This window comes from Canis aureus, chromosome 2 (assembly GCF_053574225.1).
Source record: "Canis aureus isolate CA01 chromosome 2, VMU_Caureus_v.1.0, whole genome shotgun sequence".
In the NCBI taxonomy this organism is placed as follows: domain Eukaryota; kingdom Metazoa; phylum Chordata; class Mammalia; order Carnivora; family Canidae; genus Canis; species Canis aureus.
The window spans coordinates 55,723,626-55,747,083 of record NC_135612.1 but is presented as its reverse complement, the minus strand read 5'-3'; the positions used below and the strand labels follow the sequence as shown (position 1 = coordinate 55,747,083).

The 23,458-nt window shown below is 43.0% G+C and overlaps 2 protein-coding genes and 1 long non-coding RNA gene across 12 annotated transcripts in view; 2 read left to right on the top strand and 1 right to left on the bottom strand.

The window, feature by feature from the left end:
* The window catches only part of HDGFL3 (HDGF like 3), an 81,644-nt gene extending 76,659 nt beyond the window's left edge, over positions 1-4,985 (top strand). The window contains exon 6 of the mRNA XM_077873926.1: positions 237-4,985. Within this exon, the coding sequence (XP_077730052.1) occupies positions 237-242 (6 nt within the window). The 3' untranslated portion in view covers positions 243-4,985. The remainder of the gene's footprint in view (positions 1-236) is intronic.
* The window catches only part of TM6SF1 (transmembrane 6 superfamily member 1), a 58,718-nt gene that overhangs the window by 28,802 nt on the left and 6,458 nt on the right, over positions 1-23,458 (bottom strand). For 2 of the 10 annotated variants that reach the window (XM_077873841.1, XM_077873850.1), the window contains exons 3-9: positions 20,774-20,871; positions 16,883-16,986; positions 15,235-15,317; positions 14,498-14,619; positions 12,722-12,826; positions 10,865-10,957; positions 10,318-10,437 (exon numbers count right to left, since the gene is read on the bottom strand). In XM_077873841.1, coding sequence (XP_077729967.1) covers positions 10,318-10,437; positions 10,865-10,957; positions 12,722-12,826; positions 14,498-14,619; positions 15,235-15,317; positions 16,883-16,986; positions 20,774-20,871 — 725 coding nt within the window. Of the gene's footprint in view, positions 1-2,846; positions 7,664-10,317; positions 10,438-10,864; positions 10,958-12,721; positions 12,827-14,497; positions 14,620-15,234; positions 15,318-16,878; positions 16,987-20,773; positions 20,872-21,072; positions 21,223-23,458 lie in introns of those variants that run through there. The other 8 variants (XM_077873867.1, XM_077873832.1, XM_077873901.1 and 5 more) reach the window with 8 other exon arrangements.
* On the top strand, positions 7,249-21,660 carry LOC144298706 (uncharacterized). The gene is made up of 3 exons (XR_013365634.1): positions 7,249-8,053; positions 15,529-15,686; positions 21,106-21,660. It is a non-coding gene; the product is annotated as an uncharacterized LOC144298706 (long non-coding RNA).

The window sequence follows — 23,458 nt, the reverse complement described above, 5'->3', positions numbered from 1 at the left end:
TGTTTTGTTCCCTTTTTTTTAACAGAACACTAAAAATGCCCTAGCACCTTCTTTAGCTTTTTGAAGTGATAAGTATTTTAAAGCCTCCTCACAGGCTATTCTTGCTTAGTATTTTTAATGCTGCAGTACAGATTAAAATCTCAGAAAATCCCAGCTATATACTTTATAGGTATGGATAGCTTTTATTGTTAATATCCTAAATCATCTAAAGGCTTGTTTTCTTTCTTTTTTTACAGACCTAACTACCATAATGAATGCTGCATATTAGGAGAAACCACAAGAAGGTTATACATTTGGTTGTCTAATAATCTTGGATTTGATATGAACCAACACATATTCCTTGTTGTCATTGACAGAACCCCAGTTTGTATGTACATTATTCACATTCCTCTCTGTTGTGTTTGGGGGAAAAAAGACATTTTAGCCTTTTTTAAGGTTATTGATTTGATTTCGTTATTTGGTTGCATGAAGTTGCCCTTAACCACTAAGGATTATCAAGATTTTTGCACAAACTTATACATGTCTAGGATCCTTTTATCAAGGCAGTTACGTTCATCATTCTCCTGCCTTTACTCCTCTATCACCAGACACTCCATTAAATATAAATTAGCATTTTTTAAAGATGACCACTCAACATAATGCTTAAGGGATTTCCTCTCTGTGACAGAACCCAGGAACCAGTTCCTAAACACATAATGTTGGCATATTAAAGATGAAATTAAAATTGTCCTTCAGTTTTGAGGCCATGTGTAAAGTTTAATCATACTGTAAGATATCTATTCCATATTAGAAATAGCTAGTCGACAGCTTATACTTCTCAAAACTCATATTGTTACGTACACAAACTCAGTTTTTATATGTGAAGTTAGTGAGTCTTTTGTGTTATTCCAAAATAAAGGCAATGATTTATTTTTTTCCCCAATGCCAATACAATTTGAGCTAATCACTCAAGGTGGATAATTTACATTTTAAAGCTGGAATCAGCAGTAGCCCTATGGGAAACCAGACAAAGCATTGACTTTTAAATGAACCATTGTTTTCTTTTGGAACTAGAATTAGTATAGTTATACTCATCCACAAACCATTATTATGTGTACATTATTGTTGCTATTGTGATAATAGAGAATTTTATTTATTTTTATGCCAGCTTATATTGTGAGGACACATTTAGTCAGTTTGGGTTTTATCAATCCTGTTATGCTTGTCCTTGGAACATCTTTCGCGTATTCAAGGTTTGTAGTTGAAAAGTTTACTGTAAAAAAAATCAAAAACAAAAAAATGTATTGTTTTTACAGAATAAATTTATTGGAATGTGTACTGGGAGTAAGATTTTGAGGTTGTAAACAACTAAGTTAGTGTAATTTGGCTTCATCTATGTAACGTGAGGTATTAATGTAATTCATATATTAAAGCAAAAATTGTTAACAGCAAGTTGACAATAGAATCAAGTGCAGGTGAGGGGTTTTCTTCTTTCTTTCTTTTTTTTTTTTTTTGAACACTGTGTGGGTTTTAGGTTTTTTGTACCCATGGGGGAGGGAGAGGAATGGCCACACGATTGCTTGCACAGCTCAGAGAAAATTTACCAGCTCTGTTGACCGTAAATTTGCATACTTAACATTATCCATGCATTGATTTGGACTCCCATTTTCTTTTTTGTTTCCTTATTTTGGTGAAGAGCTAATGAATAACATGAAGAGAAAGTGTGAGCTGTTCTAAAAGCCCAGGGCCATTGAGGATGAGGATGGTGATGGTGATGGTGGTGATGGTTATGGCAGCTGAGCATATGAAAGCACCAGCAGTCTACTTACCCCTCCAGGGCACTGAGAAGGCGGCTGTATTTTTAGTTTGTCTTTCTCACTTAACAAATACTAATTTTTCTCTATACTCATAATTCCAAATACAAAAAATTCATTAAAAGATAATAGGGATGCCAATCCAGTTCTTTTTCCTTGAAAAGTACTTTTTAATTTTGAGTGTTTTAATTTCAAATTAATGAAATTTAATTAATTCATCAAAAGTCCTCTTCATTGCTCACACTAAAACATAAGGAGAATGTAGATGACATTTTGAATTAGAACATGTAACTGACAGATTTTTAAAATAAAAATCCTAAAGACTACAAAATTGCTTCTGAAAAATACAAAATGTTTCAAATTTAATAAGATTTGTTTTCATAAAAGGCCCCAAAGATTTATTAAAAAATACACAGAAATACAATAGAAATATTTCCAGTCACCAATAAAACAAGTATTCATTAAGGGTAATGATAAAGTTACCAATCCCTCCTTAGCTATTTAGACTCACAAAAAAAGTTTTCTTAAAAGCAATTTTTAAAACAGCAGTAAATAATCATACTTTCCTTGGGAAAACATTTTTCAAATAACATTTTAAAATATTGTGATGATTTGCTTTTTATATTGAGGTTGATAATGATGCATATATATCTTATATGCAAAAAGTATCTCTCCAGTATGTATTTGCTGTTTTGAATTTTTTAATATGCATAGGCCATATTCACTTTTGGATAGGTTCATTCTCATGCTCACTATTGTAGGAGCTAAATTGTAATTGTTTACAGTTATATTTAATATGTGCAAACAGAATATTGAAATAGATGGTCAAGTTTATTCACAAATAATTTTGAATATATTTCTTTAAACAAACTGTTTCTCAACTTCACTCTTCCTTCAAAAAAAGAAAATTTACCCACACAATACCATATGAGAGCTCACATATACAGTGCAGAGCAAGAATTTGTATATGCTGAAGTATCCCCGTTTCAGGAGGGAGTGAAATGGGACAAATTATCAGTACCAGGATAACAAGTCAGTAATCTAGAGAGGAGAAACATGAAATAATATTTTATTCGACTTTTTCATCTGCCTTTGTTTTTATAAAGAACTCTGGTTTGTAGATACAGCGATAGGCCAAGAGCTGAGGAAGAATTCCATATGCTATGTTTAATGCTAGAAAAAGGGTTTTCGCTTCTTCGGGGACTCTGTAGACATAAGCAGTTCTAGCATGAAGAGAAGCACCGATGTGAGCAAACTGAGCCTGTTGCATTTAAAAAACAAAAGGGGGAGGAGGTAAGCATGAATTCTGTGTTCTGGATGATTCATTCAGACCGTGTTTCCTGTGCCCCTCAAAGCCAGTACTCTCAAACAATCCATAGTCTTCAGGATTTCACTGAATATAGGGCCAGTCTTAACATAACTGTTCAAATCAAGTATACCCTCCTTAGCGTGGCTTTATCATGCCAGCTGTCTATTCACCCATCCAGTACCCTTACCAAACATTAGGGGCTCAATTTAAAAGAAAAACTGAATAAAATCTCAGGGTTGTTTTTTTGTTTTATTTTTGTTTCTGATTTGCATCTGGAGATCTATACAGGCACTCACTTGTGGCTTACTAAATGTGTTCCAATAAAAATGAAGAAAGTACAGAGTTTAGAAAGTAAAAATATTTTTAATATAGCTATTTAAAGAGAAGCACTGAGGACCTCAGCTTCATTAGTCTTTTACCTATTCCTTGGAACAAGAGCTCAGAACCCTTCGTTATATATTTTTTTTTGTTTATTTCTTCATGTATTTGTTTTTTACACAATTTTAAAAATACTAAGCGTTGTTTTGTAAGTAAGGTCGTTACCAACTTGGGTGGGGGTAGAACTGTGGTTGCTCTTTATAAAATGGTAAATGTCCATTCAGGCAACCTTTTCAAATCAAATTCTAATTTGTCTAGAAGTATAGCTTGTCAGCATTACCTGAGGCAAGAGCTTCCCATTTGTACTAGTATACATAACGTACATTCAGAATGTATCTTTTTTGATACTTTTCATAAGCACAGGGGAAAACTGTATTAGAAAAGGCTTCTGTGTGAGGATTTCCTCAGGATTCTCATATTGTTACAAAATGCAACCCTGGAGTCTACGTTTTCATATCTTACTGAAATCTAAGCTATACATGAATAAAAGATTGGAAATCTAAATAAAACAAGTGATGAATTATTAGTTTATCAGGATCCAAGTGAAGAAAGAAGATATTATAACCTAAAGAAGTCACAGAGTAACAAGAATGAAAAATTTAGATAATTTGCTTTAAATACATATGTTACATTTCCTTCTGTATGAAATCAGTTTATTCTGCTCAATGCTTAGCAGATGAAAGTGTTCCTTAGCACTGGACTTGACCATGACAAGAAAAGGACAAGCTTTCATCAGCAGCGTGTGTGTGGATTTGTATCAGTAACACAGGTACTTTCAAAGGCTACATTTTTACAAATTACTGATACATTCTAGGGACCTCTCCTTCAATGTGCTACTCTCTGGAGATAAGAAATTAGTGTGGTGTGTTACCAAGGACCAATACAGAAAGTGTACACATCTGCATTGTGATCCGTGAGGCTCCGTGAGGGCTCTATGAGGGCTCTGCTCTCAAACACATGTCCCTTACGCACACACCCAAACGGCGTTGGAGAGGCTGCCCTGCAGAGCCGCTCTTGTGCAGTTCTAGGAAAATGGACCAGGAGCTTGGCCTCTGTTGCTGTTTTTCCCTAGGGCCTCTTTTGAATAACAGTGTTTTTCTGAATAATATAACCAAACTTCTGGACTAGAGGCCAGATATGAACCTTGATCTTCAAAAATTTGGGTTTGGTGTCTTTGTCTTTATAGACACTTGTACATGTGACAAAAAAAAAAAAAACACCAGGTGTGGGGAAATGCCAACCATACTTTGAGAGATGAAGTAATATGAGCAATCATGCCTACTTGCATAGGGAAACCTGCATAAAAAGCCAGTGATTCCATAGGCTCTTTTCCTGCACTCCCCAGTGCAGTTAATACCTCATTTTCAAAAACAGCAAAATCATGGCAACATTACAAAATGATCATGTCCTTAGATTAGATTGTAAGCCCACCGGGCAGGTACTGTGTCTAATGTTTTGTGTGGCGCCTCTCGCATTGTTAGAGCTCAATAAACATTAAACAATAACGTCTTGTGACTGTCAAAATACAAAAAGCTTCTACACAGCATTTCTCTATTTTTATACCTATTTTAGTAGGTCTTTCTTCACCAGAATTATTGGATGAGGGGTATAGATTGATGTTTCTAATGCAAAGAGGTGTCTGCACGTGAGAGAAGCCTGAGGCCCGTGTTCTGCAGTTTCTTGCACTGCCTGTAGTTCTAACAGGTGTGTTTGTGGTGGCCATGAGTGAGCGTCCAACCATAGTTTCCTCCCAGACACCTAACGGTGTCCAGTTCCGAGAGTTCTGAAGTTTCGGAAGAACCTCCGTCTCCCCTGAGAACAGTGCCCGTCCCAAGCACATAGCTGCTAACAGCCTACACAGTGTCTCCTGGGTGATGTGCCCCCCAGCACATGAGGCCTCCCGATGGCAGCCTGTGTGCCAGGCTGGGATCTGGTGGCTCTGGGCTCAGTGCTGCTCAGTGACTTGTCACTCAGAATCATAGGGACAACTTTATAGAGCCCAGAAATTTCTGCAAAATTCAATGATGTGACACTGGCCCCTAATCATTTTTCTTACCTTTTTAAATTAGTTCTCACCTTAAGTAAATTTAAAAGATGTGCTTTGATTTTTTTTTTTAATGGATGATTAGAATGGAAAATGAGGGGGAAAAAAAAAAGCAAAGAATGGTTCAATTTTAATAGCTCCTTTTTCTTATATTTATAGAAATAGTCTGGAAAGCATACCTAAAAGTCATGGTCTCAGTTCCAGAAAGGAGCTGAAAGAGTATCATGTGTCCACATAAGTATTATAGGCCAAAACTAACATGAACACTGGCCGATACAATGTAAGTAGTTAATCCAGAACTGTGTCATTTTTTAGGGTTTTCTGAGCAGCACAGTTGAGTGGTTAAAAACACTGAATCTGGAGCCAGACCACCAGTGTCAGAACCCAGCTCCACCAGCAGTAGGACCTTTGATTAGGTACGTAACCTCTTTGGTTTCCTCATCTATAAAAGTAGGATAATAATGGAGCCTATCTCATAGGGATTCCTATGCCGGTTCAAGAAGTTGATCTTTGTGGAATAATCACGACAGTGCCAAGAGATCACCTGTTCGTGATCTGGCATTCTGCTTGGTTGAGAACTCAGGTGGGCTCTTTGTTTTTAGATCCCCTTGCCAGCCTTTGGACAATTTCAAGACTATCTCCACCAAAGGATAAACATGTGAAGACATTAAACCCAAAGTCTAGTCTTAATACTAAATCAAGATGTTTACTGATGAAAAAAACTAAAACAAACAAAAAAAAAGTTTACTGATGAATTACACTTGAAGCAAACTACTAAAACAGGATTTGCATTAGTATCCCAATTATCCATGTTCTTCCTAAATCTTTCCTTTCAGATATTTCCTAGAGGTTTCCATAAGGAAAGAACATAAAATTCACCTCCAGTAGTCAACTCTACAACCAAATTACCCACAGATAAGCTTCCAGACCCTTTTGTGAGAAAGTATATGGCACCCGCGTAGCCAGGGAGTGGGAGAGTCTGAGCAGCAAGAGGAAAGGGGTATTGCCCAACCAAAGTGGGACTGTTCCTGCTTCCAAAGCCGTGGTGTTACTGGATGGGCAACAGGCTCCCTGCCAAACCCACTGACTCTATCCCAGCGCTTTCTCCCACTCTCTCTGATTTTTAGGCAATACTATCTGTTACACATGGCTACAGATTAATGAATCTTCTGAGCAACACAAGGCATTTCTCCTCTAGACTCTTGTTGAGAATCTTCTACCTGTAACAAGAACAGCAACAGAGATCCAAGGCGTCTTCTGTGCCAGGCACTCTCTAAGCCCTTTACATATATTCCCTCATTTAATCCTCTTGTAGCAGCTTTATGAGAAAGCTCCTATACCATCCTTTTACAGAAGAGGAATCCAAGGTGGCCAAGGTCACAAGCTCATCAGGGATAGGGTGATATATGAACCCATCTGTCTCCAGAGCTCCTGCTCTTAACCATATTGACTATATTGGCTCTGATTGTTTTCTTCTAATTTTCAGTGATAATTTAGCAGAGAAAAACTCTTCAGTTGCTACAAAGTACTAAAAATAACTGGATCTAACCAGCCTGGAATACTTTTCAAACTAGACTTGCAACTTTAATCCTACAGTAAGAATTTTATATGAAAAGATATTTGAGTTATGAAAAGTCCCCACTGGAAGGCTTTAGTGTAAAATGTCCTTGGCATATTCTATTTTATTTTATTTTATTTTATTTTATTTTATTTTATTTTATTTTATTTTATTTTATTTTATTTTATTTTATATTTTACTTTACTTTACTTTTTGATGTGCTTTACTTTTTGATGTTTTGATTTCTCAAGACAGCAGATTTGGCAGATTCCTGCATGATCTGAAATCAGGGACCCAGTAAGGACTTAAATTTTCTACCGACTTGTACTGATCTAGAAATTTTTCAGAGATTTTTTTTTTTTTTTTTAACTAAGTCACATAGAGTCTTGGGAGTTCACTAGGCCTTTCAAGAAATGCAGGTTTTGATAAAATTAGTGGGATCATGGTGCATAAAGCTTCTCAATGAAGAATGGCAGTTTTAGGAAATAAGGGATGCGAGTCAGGTTACAGAGGGTGTTTTCTGTGATAAATGTGTCACATGCCCTCCCAACACGAGAACTCATTTGATAAGCAAGTACTGGCTAGGTAGAAAACCAATCACATAACTGGAATTTAACATTTTCATCATGTACCCTGTTTCGTACATGTTTTGTGTGATCTGTTTTGTGTAATGTTTCCTTACGCTAAACACTCTGAGTAGGTAGATACGAACACCTGGCCCAGAGTCATGGGAACATCAGACACAGTTCTCAGATGACCCCACTCACCAGGTTGGGGTAGATTAGCAGGATCTTGTCTCACATTTGCAGGATCTAGTCTGTGGCCTCCGGTTACCTTGTCACACTGGGCACTGGTGGATGAACCCAGAGATTCCTGCTGCTGCCCTTAGCTCTGCTGTCCACCCTGCTCTTCCCAGAACCACCTGGCTGGAGCCACAGGGGCCCATCTTCAAGCCTAGCCCTCACCAGCAGGTAGAGTCTGGGGTTTGTTCACCTTAACTGCTATCAGGTCAAGCACCTGCTCACCCCCACACCTCCTGACGACTGACTGTCCGCTTGACCAGTTTCCAGCAGTGGCCTCACTCTTGTCAGCCTCCTCAACGATGACAGTCATGATGGCCAGTGTTCCCACAGTGGGGCCCGGTATAGGGCATATAGAGGGACCGTGATTGTGTCAGACTCTAAGAAAGGGACTGATAAGAGTGAGGCTAGTGGGAGGCCCCCTCTCCTGGGGAGCACAGGAGAGTAAGGCCAAGAAAACAGAAGCCCAGGCTTACTCTACCCTCTGAACTGCTGCATACTGCAACACTTAAATGCTTCCCCAGCCTAACTGCACACGGAGCCCCACTCACATGTCACCGCCTGCCACCCCCCAGGGGCTGTCCAACCCCCCACATTCATACAAAGTCTAGCTTTGTGCTGTAGGACTCTACCATAGCTAACTGTTTGCATGAGAAGACGGAAACCAGCAGAGAGGAACATGGGCATTGGGATCAGACAGGATTCCGTATCCCTGTCCTGCCATTTAGTAACTAGCTGCCCTAAACCTCTGCTTTCTTACCTTTAAGTGAGGCTTTAAAAAAAAAAAAAAAGAAGAAGGCACTGCCAGGATAATGCTATTTCATCAAACTTTCTCCTGGGCCACACAGAAAGACTACATTTACCTGCTTCCCTTGCAGTCGGGCTTGTGCCAGGCCAGACTCTTGAAAATATCCCACATAATCTTTGCACAACCAAGAAATAAGTCTTTACTGTGTTAAGCCACTGAGTATTTGCCTCTCCAGCAGAGCACACAGCCTATCCTCACACAAATGGTAAGTAGAACACTTAGGCTGGCTTGCCTCCCATGACAGCTCGGACCACTGCAGGGCAATGAGCTGTCAGTGGTGGGATTGAGGATTACTCGGGAGAAAGACTACCTGGACCTGGTGACAGGCTAGATGTAGGGCTAAGGGAATGGGAAGGCTTAAGCACTGCATGTGTGACAAGCTGCCGGAAGCGGGGAAGAGCTGTTTGCAGGGATGAGGGAAGACGGGGATGAGGTGTAGGGAAGGTCAGGGGTCCTATCTTAGACACTGCAAGACAGCCAAGTGAAAACACTGAAATTGGGATTAGGCATAGGAGTCTGGGAACAGTTTGGGCTAAGATTAAAAAAAGAACTGGAAGCTTATAGTTGGTATTGACAGATATGGAAATAAAGACCCCAAACCAAAGCCTAAGGAACCAGCTATTCAGAGATCTGCAAAGAGGGTAAATACTAGTTCTCTCCCCCACTGATCCTTTAAGGGAAGAACAGGAACCCTTACTTCAGGTGCTGTACCAACTTTTTTGATAGTGATATTCAAATTCTGTAATTAAGAATTACCTTGGACTGCAAGGATTCAGCCCAAAATGTTAACCCATAAAGACTGTAGCTCTTTTTCCAGGAAATGCCAGAGTATGGTTTTGCCATCCTAGTTCCTACACCATGACTGTAATTAACTGTATTTGCTGACAGTTTCCAAATGAGCCTAATCCTTAGGCCTGCTCAAAGAGCAAGATGCAGAGAATGATGTTACAAGACATTTGTTTCTCTTTTATTTATAGCAAGGGGAGGGGATAAAATTACTTAATAATTTTCTTCATTGTTGGTAAGATCAGTTTGTTTTGCTAGCTGTTAGCTTGTAAAAATGTACTTTGTGTAAGAATACACTTGTATAGATCACTTTGTTTCCGGTCCAATGAAGTCAGCATTCACTGAACACCTACTTTAGGCCAGGGACTGGCTAAGTGGCAAGGGGGAAGGAATGGCATGACTGGCCCTGCTTCCCCAGGAGGAGAATGTCCTCAAACCCAGTTTCCCTGGCTCAGTGCAGTATAACCGAATTCTGACCTCTCATGTTGAGACGTCTTAAAGATAATGGCTCTCAATTCTTTTTTAGTAGCCATGGTGTTCAGAGACTGGGAAACAGCACACTAAAACAGCGGTGCCATTTGCTGGGTGTGTGACCTGAGACAGGTCTGTAACCTCACTGGGCCTCAGAAGCTCCCTCACCTGTACAGCTGGATGGCACACTCACCAAGTAGTTACTGTGAGATCTGAATAAAATGCATATGCAGAAATGTCTTTAAAGAATTGTAGAACAAAAGGGGATGTGTCTAGCACCTGTTTTCCACCCTTAAACACCAAGCAGAAATGTTGGTGTTACTCAACCCGGAGAGCCAGATCCCCAGTGGACGTTCTATTCAGAACGTACCTGAGCTAGACCTCCAGCATGTATCAGTGTTATGTCAGGCATCCAGGAGCAGCCAGGAACCACTAAGCCATAAAGCGCGATCACAAAGTAAGGGACAGAATAGAACAGATATGCCAGCATCTGTATTAACAGAGAAATAACCTTGTCAGCAACTTAACAGTTAACTTGGCCTGATGAAAAGCACAAAAGATTAACAATTTTATTTTGGAGAACACTAACTCCTATTTCCTACATGGGCCTACATGTTCCCATTCTTAAAGAGTGAAAATTAACTTTGGAAAAACCATAGGCGGGCAGCCCCAGTGGCCCAGCGGTTTAGCGCCACCTTCAGCCCGGGGTGTGATCCTGGAGACCCAGGATCAAGTCCCACATCAGGCTCCCTGCATGGAGCCTGCTTCTCCCTCTGCCTGCGTCTCTGCCTCTGTGTGTGTGTGTGTGTGTGTGTGTCTGTCATGAATAAATAAAATCTAAAAAAAATAAAAATGAATTTTAAACAATAAATATTTTTTTAAAAAAAGGAAATCCATAGGCTTCATAACTACTTGACCTGGATTTTAGGATAAGCAGCAGGATCCTTTAGGTAGGGCTCCTGAAATTGTGTATAAAATCGGCAGAGCTCAGCTGGGCAATCCAAAGCAATCTGAGAACAAAAAACGAATTCATTAAAGTTACAATCACATCTTATTCTCAGTGTTTACTGATAAGGCTAACTGTTCCAGGCTCAGCCACAAGCTGTTTTGCTATTTAACAAAAACTGTGTACTGTAGAAGAGGAAGAAAAGAAATATTCTACGGATCTGCTCAAAGGAGATGAAGAATAGTGGAGTAGGAAAGAACTAATGCTGTATTCTTGGGTATCTCTTAAGTATCTAGGTTTCAACCAGCTGAAGCACAGCTCCCACTAGATTACCAGTTTGACTTTTCCTGGGAACAACTAGCCAGCTGTTCCCTGCAGAAAGAAAAGGACATTCTTACACCAAATTCATCCTACTATGCTTTGCAGAATTTAAGAAACAGCCGCCTCCTCTCTCCAGTGCCTCACAGAGTACATGGCCTTTGGGGGCAGTGAAGGTTGATCTGAAAGCAGGGTCCTCTTGTGTGAAGCCAATCCTGTGTCCACTTTAAAAGGGAGCACAGCAGACTCTTCGCCACAGAAGAAACACAGTATCTTTGGCATATAACCAGGTCCCCTCTGAGTCACATCTCTCATGCATCACTTCTCATGTCCCTGGCCATAAATGTCCCTTCTAGATAACATCTATGAACACAGGCCAGTGGCAGAGTTGGTAAAAGTGGACCCAAACTGAAAAGCCCACCAAGCATGCAAATACCCACATGCACACCTTTTTCTCATGCACAGAGGAATGGATATGGCTGTGCAAGAATACAGCTGGGGCCCATTTTCATTGCTACTATTGTTCTTTTCGCTTTGAAAATTAGAGCAAACTAACCAAAGAACAGTTTTAAGGATGCCTGACCAGCTCAGTAGAGTGTGTGACTGTTGATCTCAGGGTCATGAGTTCAAGCCCTATGTTGGGGATGGAGCTTACTTAAGGAAAAAAAAAAGTTTTACTGCTCTGTGGTCTGAACAAAGCCTACAGCTCTTTCTCCTTTACATCCCTTCTCTTTGCCATTCCTCCTACTAGCTAGCTCAACTCAGCAACAATGCCAGCAGACTTAGAACAGTGATTGTCACTAAAGCTGAATATAATTACCCATATGATTCTAGCTGCCCAAATTTGTTTCTGGGCATTGCGAAGAATGATCTATCAATGAAAATAGTAACACCCATGTATTGAACACTTACCACATATAAGGCCCTCCATAAGTGTTTGATGTTTATTCTCTTATTTCATCTTCAAACCAGTACCGAAAGATACGTACTGTTGTTTTATAGAAGAAACTGAGGTCAAAGAGGTTATATCATTTTCCCAAGGCTACACAGCTGGTAAATAGCTAGGATCCTAACTCCTTACTCTGGCCCCATCTTCAACCCCACCTCCCTACTCCTCTGAGAACACAACACACGCTCTGTGCCACAGTGGTCTTGGAGTCTTCTGTTACCACCCTTCCCAAAGACATTTACATTTAAGTCAGAAACATCAAAGAAACCAAAAGAATGAGACTCTACTAGCTAATTTTTCAGGCACCCTAAAATCAGGGAATGAGGAAACTTCTGGGTGGGCTTAATCCAAAGACCTGAAGGAGGGGGCATGCAGCGGCCCAGCTGGGCCGACCCCATGAGAGGGAAGCTGGGGATTGAGCCAGCAGGCAAAAGAGCCACAGCCGGCAGGGCCAGCTCTCCAGGCTCCAGCAGGAGGAATGTTTTGTTAGGGCATTAGGAAGTCTGATTCAATACATACTTTTTTTTTGTTTGTTATGTTACTTTGATCTGTTGTGCTTACCAAGCCTCTAAACAGACAAAATCCAGTTGCCAGGAGGAGACACACGACCAACATTAAATCAAATGGTCTTCTCAGCAGGTCCTTTGCTTGGACTTCTTGAACAACCTAAAACAGAGTTTGTAACCAATGAGCAGGTCCCAAAGTGCCAAAGAAGTCTCTGAGATCTACTGACGCATAAGTGCTATGGTGCTGGATGGCAAGAGAATTCTGCAGATGGGTGATTCACGTCATAAACCGCCAGCCACCTAACATAGAGATCATGTCCCTCACCTCCACTTCCAGTTTGCTCATCTGAGAAATGAGATTGGGCCAGGTCATCTTAAAGGGACCTTCGAGCTCTATGAGTCATATTTCTTTTTTTTTTTTTGCAATAGCAGTGTTGTGATTATACATGTAAGATACACTCATTTTAAAAGTAAGGTAAACCATTAACCCAACATACTATTAAGAGTCTCTACAATTTTCTACATTTACTTTTTACAAAATTATGACTTTATATATAACCAATTTTGTATTCATTCTTTTGACACTCAACATCTACCTATATTATAAGTACTTTCCCTCATTATTAAAAGCTCTTCTAAAATGTAATGTCATGTGGAAGCACCATATTTCAGCCGTTCTCTCATTGTTGGACATTTAGGCATTTGCACTATTAATGTGATGATGAGCAATTCTATACATAAATATTTGATACCATCTCTCTGATGATCTGAGAATGGGTTTAGACGTGGAATTACTAGGTTAAGCGATTAAATTTGTTAAGGTTGATAACACTGCCAGACTGCAGAGTGAGTCTGAATTTATGTTCCCTACAGCACTGTATGACAATGTCCATTTCTCCCTGGCCATCACTGTGTTTTAACATTTAAAAAATGATAAACAGTTTTATGTGTCTTGCGGCATGAACACTTGACATACTGACAAGGAGAGTGTAAAAGCATTGGAGCCCAAGGCGATGGTTACTGCTTGCTTCTTTTGAAAAACCACCTCATTCCTCAGAAGGATGTAAGGGAGTACTGGCTGTCATTCTGTCAACCTGACTTTACACAGCAGGTGTCTAACTGTCTACAAATGAAGTGTTTGTAAATTACCACGTATTTTAATGAATTCTACTGTAAATATTATAGTAAAAATGAATAATCATGTTCTGATAATCTCTAGTAATTCAAATTTTCATATATCACTTTGCTGAAAGGATCTTGCTTAAGGATCTAATATCTATAAAAGGAAGAGAAACTTAGATGTTACTAGCTTAGAAATGAAGACCTTAACAGAGTACCTGCCCAGCCAGCATTGCTTCACCTCGACCACCTCTGCTGTGAATGGAAGGGAGGTGTCTCAGAAGATGTCCTTGTGCCTGGATCTCTTGGTAAATTACACCCTGAGGCTGTTGTGTGTTGCCTCAAACAGCAGTATCTCTCCAGCCTCCCCTTGGGGCAGTAAATGCACTGGTACCTCTGAATGAGGTGCCCAGATGCTCAAAACGCCAGGCCATTAACAGCCCCAGACAAACCATACTGGAGCTTCTGATGGGAACAGCCAGTGTGAAGTTCCAGAAAGCACAGCCAGGCCGATGGAAGCAGATATACTCAGCCAGAAACAGACCATCTCTGCCACTGTAACTGAGGCATGACCAGTGCACAGAATCAGCACGGTCATATGGGCTGCCCCAAGTGCTCCAGGACACAGAGGCCTGGTGCCATTCAGTAGCCAGCAAATATGAGTGAGCCCTGTGAGTTTGGCAACAGGTTACAATTAACATAATAAAATCACCTTTGAGGGATAATTATAATTTTCTGATGGCTGATTATAGATTCTGAAACCAGCCCAGACAGGAAGACAAGTATATGGTATGCTTAAGAAAAAAGCAGGGCAAATACGAGTTCCATACTTCCCTATTTAAAAGAAAGAGAGAAAGAAAGTCAGAAGTTTGCCAAAAAGCATATCAAAACACCAGTAACATTTAGGACACCAACCTCAAGTCATTTAACATTGTACTGTAGACCAGACAATATTCTTCACGAGGCCAAATAAAATAAGTCAATTTCAAAGTACAAGGTGCTTATGACCAGGCATGTCCTAGCTACTATATGTCTAGAGTATATTTAACATAAAACCCTGATTTTTTGCATGCATAAATAATAACCTCTTTTACATTAGCTTTCGAGAGTCTTAATTCTCAAATACATTTATTGAATGTGTCAAGAGTTACATATGATACAAAAAGTTGTAAGAAATATTTGCACACTGCATGTAGCCACAAATACCTCCTCTAGATCCTAAATGTCAGGAATCACTGGTTTTAGATTGTCTGATTGTTCAGTGTACACTTCTGAGAGTTGCTCAAAAGCATTTCTTAAGTGGTGAGATGACAGAGGAGAAAAGGAAGAATTCTGCATAACGGCTTCTTGGGAAGCTTGGAATAACAACCAAGATAACTTCTCTACTTACAAGTGCTCCCCCATTGTTTCAGAAGAGGAAAGTGAATTTTTTAAGATAAGGTTTCTTACCCACAATGTTTCCTGGCACAAAAACAACAATGCTCATAATAATAGATCCAACCCAGTAGAGGCCAATGGTTCTATAACTTTCCCTGCAACGAAAAAAAAAATCTTGGCTTGGTGCACTTATCCTCAATACTATTAGCAAAAGATGATCTAATTAGTGTTATCCTAACTAGTAAAGTATATGAATCGAAACTTACTAAATCAATAGTAATAAATCAACCCTAAGGAGCCCTAGTGCTCAAATTTCATTTCCATCTGTGATCTACTACAGAGCCCTCTTTGTGTCCTTCCAAATAGGAATTAATGCTTGCTGCCCTGATCATCTGTTAAACTATGGCAAGGTCAGTCACATTCAAAGGAGTCCTGCATTTCACTGGGTCACATGAAATTCATGGCAGAAAAGGAAAGAGAAGTTTCAAAAAAGAAAGGAAGTTGGACCCGTATTTTAAAGCACTGTAAGTATGAGTAACAGGATGTTAAATGGACTTTCCCTGGTGTCAGGATCATGGCCAGAGCCCTAAAGATGGAGATCCTGAGACCTTTCCCGTGTTCTAAAGGAGCTGCTAGACACAGACCCCTAATCTTAATAGGCTGTGTTGACAAAAAGCTCTTTCATCCAATAACCCTGATAACCCACGTCCGTAAGGGGCAGTGAGAGAGCAAAAAGAGATTCTCCCTGTCCAGAGGTGGACAATACTGCTTCTGCCCTGCCCCACCGCCCCAAGGCAAGTGCAGCAGATTCCCATGAGGCCAATTCACAAAGACTGGAATTGTGAGCAGGACAAAACAAGAATCTTCTCCCCAGCAGGATGCTAACTGAGCCAAAGAAACTACAGCCCACTCCTGGCAGCCTGCAAGCAGAGCCCAGGCATTCTCAGAAACACTTGATGTGTTCCCTGGAAGCTTAGGAACATTCACGAAGAGATAGGCTAGTACCTGGAAGAGTCTAAAACTCAGCTGGAGCTGTCCCTGAGCTCAAGATCGAGGTCAAGCTGAATTTCAAACTCTTATGGTGCAAAAATGCATCATTTTCTCTAACCTGGAGCCACGGGGAGGCCTGGGAAGCTGGCTGGGCTTGAAAGGACCCTGCCCCAAAAGGTTCGCGTTCTGGGTTTACAGGGACACCAGCAGGGAGCAGCTGTGGGTATAACCACCATGGACAGGGAGGTCCCACAAATTCAGCCAAAGAGAGCACTGCTCACTTCAGGGGTCTGTGCAACACAGTCTCCCGTGGCAGGGGTCTCCAAGGAGCCCACAGCGATGCTCCACATGGCAGACCTAGGGCACCAATCCCCAGAAACAGAAATGGTCATGTAAGACTCTGCTCCTCTATCTTTATCCCTGTGTGCATACACACACACTCCCTGAGAAGCCAGCTGCAAATAAGACTTCCTAGAGAACAGTCAGAAGCTGAAGGGGTGACAGCCCAAGCTGTCACCACGGTGTGGGATCATCCAAAGGGACATGTCCAAAAGGCAGCTGTGCCAGGAAGAGAACCTGTGTTAACTATGTCTCACGTGTGTCCACAGAGCATGTGTTCACGTGCGTGTCCCATTTGTGTCTCTCCCTCTACACGCGTGGCTTCCTTACATACCCACGTATGGGCTGCCAAGGTGGCAAAGGCACACACCCAGCAGACTGACTCACTTACTCCCAGGCTATGGCTGCCACCATCACCAGATACATCAGATAATGAGCAGAGCCATCCCAGTAGCAGATCATGTGCCCGTACGCAGTGTTCAGATACGGCTCACCCTGGGGAAAGATGAAAAGAGGAGTCTGCTGTCAGTAGACCTCCACACAAAGCAGCAGACCTGGACTTCAAGGCACGTAAAACAGCAGAGCCGGCTGGAGTCAGCATGCCCAGACGTAGCTATGCTGAATCCCAGTGGTGAGCTGGAGCTGCCGCAACTAGTCCGCAGTGCAGGGCCCTGCAGAACACCTGGTTGTGAGCTGACCTGCTGGGTCAAGCACCTAGACCCGCTGGGTCAGACAAGGCAGGTGGCATTATGGGCAGCCCTGGTTGCTCGGCTAACTCACCGAGGCCAAGTCAAATCTGTCACTGAGGCGCTTGGCTCTGGCCAGAGGGGTGGCCGGGGAAGACCCTGCTTCCCACAGCCAGCAGCTGACCATCATTCACCTTTGTATGGACCCCCAGGAAGGCACATCTTTCCCACACCCAATGACAGACAGATGGGCACCCCAACTCCCTTATGGGACTCACACAACTGACTCGGCTCTACCAAAGAGGCAACAGAGCTCTGTTGTCTGTCCCCACGATCCAAGGGCATAAAGACTGGGGGGGGGAGGGGAGGTAGAAATAACACGGCATCTGGACTTCTGTGCCCATGCCTGGCCCAAGTCATTTCTCTCTAACACGCTCTGACTCAACAGTACAATCCAATGTTATGACTTGGTCGTTCATGTGCACACGTGGCCCCTGGAGCCAGGCCAGCCTCTCCTGCTGGCTTGATGGGTGTCTTTAACTGGACAGCCCATGGGCCCTTCAAACTCTCCTGGACTCCCTTCACCCCTCAGCTTCTGCCCCCCACTCGAGCCCTGCCCAGCCCTCTGGATGAACAGGATAGCAGTCAGCCTACCCGGCTCAACACCCCAGGACCATTTTGTCATCCCTCTCTCCTATGCAGTCTGCGGGCCAGTCCTGCCAATTCTGTCTCTCTGAGGTCACCCAGGCCACCCTCCCTTTCCACCCAGCCTGGTTCAAGCCCACAGTGCCCCTCACCGAGCCAGTCCCAAACAGTCTGTCTCCCTCCTCTTTCCAATCCACCTGCCAAATGAAGACTCATGAGGCCTAGCTCTTATATCGCTCTTCTGCTCAAAATGCTCCCAAAGCTGCTTGCCGACTGCAGGCCCGGGCCCCGCCTCCTCCATCTGACAGTTGGGCACCCAGAACCTGGCCCTGCAGACTTTTTCACACGACACCCCATCCTACCTTCTCAGCCCCTGTGTGCCTCACCGGTTGCCACCCTCACCAGCTCAACCACAGGCCTCCCAGCAGCCGAAAGCTCCTCAAAACCTCCCCACTCTGGACACAGGGGTCCCAGACTCTCCAGGTTTCCTCCTGTTTCTTGGCCTATCCCCCCACAGTGCATGGCAAGGGCTCTTCTTCTAGCCACGGCCTCCAAAGTTCTACTCACTCCACCCTCAGCCGTCTTCTCTCCTCCTTCTCATGAGCAAGCTCTTTCCAGACTTCAGGTACCATCTACACTGAGATGGCTCCCAAATCTCCCTATCAGGAACGTTCCTCTGAGCTCAAGACCTGCAAAGCCCTGCCAGCTGGAACATCTGCCAATATGTCCCTCAACCACCCACAACTCCACGTGTCCCCAGATGAACTTGGCATCATCCCTGCACACCTCCACCCCAGGCTGACCGTGAGGAGACACAGCTGTCCCTTCTCCTTGGAATGCCCTCCACGGCCCTTGTCTATCTGGAAAATGTTTATCATCCCATGTCATTGCCATTTTAAAAAATGCTAGAGCAGTGTCACTAATGCAATGAGGACTACTCTCACTGCTTCCAGACTCAATTCTTCCCCTGCACAAGGGCAGACCTTGTTTTATTGTGTGTTGCAGACATTGTGGTTTTTTTTTTTTTTCAGACATTGTGTTTTTTTGTTTTGTTTTGTTTTGTTTTTTTTTACAAATTGAAGGTTTGTGGCAGCCCTGCATCAAGCAAGTCTGACGGGGCCATTTTTCCAACAGCATTTGCTCACTTTGTGTTTCTGTGTCACATCTGGGTAATTCTGGCAATATTTCAATCTGTGATCTGTGTTTTGGTTGATCTGTGACCCATGATCTCTGATGGACTACTGTGACTGTCTGGAGGCCCTATGAGCTGCACTCATATAAGATGGTGACTGTTGGGTGCGGTCTGACTGCCTCACCTGCCTATGTCTCACCATCACTCTCCTCGTCCTTGGCAAACTGCATTGTTGTCTTATTTTAAAAAGTTGTCACAGCCTGGGTGCCTGGGTGGCTCAATCAATTAAGCATCTGCCTTTGCTCAGGTCATGATCCTGGGGTCCTGGGATTGAGACCCATGTCAGGCTCCCTGTTCAGTGGAGAGTCTGCTTCTCACTCTGCCCTTCACCATGCCCTCCTGTTCATGCTCTCTATCTCAGATGAATGTTAAATATTTCCAAAAAAAAAAAAAATACAAAGAAACTGTCACAGCCATCCCAAACTTCAGCAGCCACTGTCCTGATCAGTCAGCAGCCATCGACCTCACGGCAAAGACCCTCCACCAGCAAAAAGATGATGACTTGCTGAGAGCTCAGATAATGGTTAGCAAGTTTTGAGCAATAAACTGTTTTAATATTAAGGTATGTATGTTTTTAGACATAATGCTATGTACACGTCATAGACTATAGTATAAATAATGCATTGGGAAGCTAAAATATTCATGTGGCTCACTTTATTGTGATTGTTGCTTTATTGCAATGGATGGTCTGGGACGCAACCCACAGTATCTCCAAGGAGTGCCCATACTCTGTGCCTCATGTGTGTCTCCATCACTGCTCCTAGGACTGTGCCATCTCCCTGCCAGGTCAGAGAGCTCCTGGGCCCCAGAGTCTATTCCAGCTACTGTCTACAGGACTGAATTCTTCTGCTTTAATAACACCAGCATTTTTCCAAAAGCAGGAAGCAGGATGTCTTCTTGGATCTTACCCTCCCCATCACCCCCAACCCATCCCTGAGTCCTACTTACTCCAACCACTCAAAGTCTCCAAAGTTCCTCCCTCCCCTTTACCTCCCATGCTTGGCTCTGCCAAGGCCATCCTCATGTGCTTGCTGGTCCTGCAAAAGCCTCCTGACTTGTGTCCCAGTTCACAGCACTGACACCCCGCTCTAAGCCCATCCTTCCTAGAGCTGACTGTATCATTCCCTGACTTAAAATCTTCCCTCAAAGGTGAGATAAAGTCCAAACTTCCTTTGCTTACATATGAAGTTCTCCATTATTTAAAGCACAGATTAAGACTGTGCTTTCCTGTGTGATCTTGAGCGAGTTACTTAACCTCTCTGGGGCTGGATTCATCACACAAAAAGATAGGGAAAGAGGACTAGCTCTCTCAAGGGCAGGTAGCACTATAATATGATGATAGTGAGGGAAGGATCATCACAATCAAATGGCTTCATTTAATGCCTCAGTGTTCTCTAGTTTATACACATAAGACTGACTTGGGCTTTCGGATATAGTAATGTTCTAATAATAAGACACCAAGTACTAAATTCACTTAGAACACTTCATGTATGTTAAATACAAGCAAAGGAGGAAGGTAGTGGACCAGGTGTGAGGGAGGAGATATAAAACCGAATGCTGGAAAAAGTACCTCCCATGATCTAATCCTAACTTTTTACTTTACTTTCCACATGAATCAACCACCTACGTATGCAACAGTAAAAGAAATACCATGGATCTCACCCCCTTACACTACATAAAGTGATTTCATCTGTGAGCAATGTGACTTGGGTGGCTGATCCTTTGGCGTAAGGCTCACATTCGCTAAATCATCCCATACCTCTCTCAAGTAGTGCGTCATGAACCCGTCAATGATTCCATCCTGTTCCAGTCCTATGATGAGGTTCACCACGCTGGTGAATCCGAAAACTGCATACACTAGAGCAAAGAAAGAAGTAGTTACTTGTTTACTTATTTTTATTTATTGGAAGTAATCTCTACACCCAACGTGGGGCTTGAACTCACAACTCCCAGGATCAAGACCCCCACGCTCCACCGGCACTCAGCCAGGCACCCCAATAAAGCAGTAGTTTAAAAAGGAGCAGCTCAGGAGGCAATGACTAAGACCTTGGCATTTACCAAAAACAATGACTTGTTTTTAATCTTTTCCAGAAGACACCGTGGGCCTTGTCAAGATGGAGTAACAGAAGGTCCCTCCTGCACAAAAGGACCTTCGTCTGTGTTATGGATCTCAGCAGCACTGCCCAAGTGCTCTCTCCAAGAGGACACCTGCCACGGGGACAGAATGACACACTTACCCAAAGGATCCCACCAGGCCACCCTATCCATCCTCCACAACCTATAAGCGGCCACCCCGGACCCCACCTGTGTCCCACCTGCACCTGCAGCCAGCTCACAGCATATCTGCTGTTCGCTCTACTCCACACTGCAGATCCTACAGATGGACAATAGTGGGTGTGCAAGTTTTTTGGGTTTTTTTTTAAGATTTTATTTATTTATTTATTCATGAGAGACACACAGAGAGAGAGAGAGGCAGAGACACAGGCAGAGGAAGAAGCAGGCTCCATGCAGGGAGCCTGACGTGGGACTCGATCCCAGGACTCCAGGATCACACCCTGGGCCAAAGGCAAGCGCTTAACCTCTGACCCACCCAGGTGTCCCAGGTGTGCAAGTTTTTTTGTTTTTATTTATTTATTTATTTATTTATTTATTTATTTATTTATTTATTTATTGGTGTGCACGTTTTTTTGTTTTGTTTTGTTTATGATAGTCACACAGAGAGAGAGGCAGAGACATAGGCAGAGGGAGAAGCAGGCTCCATGCACCGGGAGCCCGATGTGGGATTCGATCCCGGGTCTCCAGGATCGCACCCTAGGCCAAAGGCAGGCACCAAACCGCTGCGCCACCCAGGGATCCCCTTGGTGTGCAAGTTTTAAAAAGAAAGGCCAGTGATGTTTAAAATGGGTAGAGATGGCATAGTTGAGTATGAAAGAAGCAAAGCCACATTGTCTCCAAGAATCTCACTCAGGTGGTGAGAATCTCCTAAACAGGCTTAAAACCACCAGCAACAAACAGCTAAGGAATTAGACTTTTTACAAGGCAAGGGATCAAACTTGTGCCTGTCAGTTTATCAGCAAGGCTACCTTTTCAAACTGTAACAAACCAGAAGCCATGTGGTGGGCATGGGGAGTACAAGAATTCAAAGGTGGACATAAGAGCAGCCACGATAAAATAAATGGAGAGGTGACGTCCCAGAGAAGGGAAGCCAACCCTTCCGAGTCTGCAGCCAGGGCCTCAGTGTTCACACCCTCCACAGGAGTGCAAGGCCCCCATGTGCCCTGCCCTGTAGGCCCTGCCTCCCTGTGCCTCCCAGGCCTGTGAACCAGATCTTGCAGTTGAGATCAGCCAGCAGGCAGTCAGCCACCATATGTCTCCCGGGAAAGAAAGCGTTCAGCATCTGATCACTGAGGCTGATGGGAGTGTCAGAGCTGGGTCAGAGGTGACAGGCCCTGGTTCTGAGGCCACAGTGTGCTCACGCTAGGGCACAGGACTAAGGGTGTTGGAGCAAAGGTGCCCAACCCTGGGGAGCTGGGAGAGACAGAAGGCAGCTAAGTGTGGACTCCATGGGGTGGGGTGGAAAGACAGTGGCAGGAGACCACTCTAGAAAGGTAGTCTAGGGTCAGACAAAGGCAGGTGGTGTGAGCCCGGAAGTCAGATAGGTCCAGCTCATCTACCCACTGGCTATCCAACCTTGGGCAAGTTACATCATTGACCTAAGGGCCAGGGTTTTTATACGCAAGTTGGGAAATCAGTTACTTAGAATTCTTCTTCCCTCCCCATCTTTGCCAAGATCCACTGTGGGCAGAGAATATTCCCCATGGCACTAATGATGGACTCAGCCACATGACTTGATTTGGCCAATGGAATGGCCAACTCTAAGTCTCCTCTGCCATGAGAAGGGGACATCTTGGGGAGCTACTGGCCCAGGAACAAGGAGAAACATGGTACAGCTTTGAACATGCCCCAGAGCCCGAAGCACAGCAGTCTCAGCCAACCTGCAGACCCATGAGCAAAGAAAATAAATGTTTGTAGCCAAGACATGGAAACAGCCTAAGCATCCATGGATGGATGAATGGATAAGGAAGATATGCATAAACATAATGGAATATTACTCAGCCATAAAAAAAGAAGAAAATCCTGCCATCCATCACAACATAAATGGATCTCAAGGGCATTATCTTAAGTGAAATAAGACATTCAGAGAAAGACAAAGACTATATGATCTCACTTATCTGTGGAATCTAAACAAGTTGAGCTCAGAGACTAGAACAGTGGTTGCCGAGGCTGGCAACTGGAGGAAATAGGGAGATGCTGGTCAAAGGGTACAAACTTCCAGTTCAAAGATGAGTAAGTCATAGGGATCTACTTTACAGTGTGGTGACTATGGTTAACGACACCTCATTGCATACTTACTGTTCTCAACACACACCAAAAAAAGGTCATT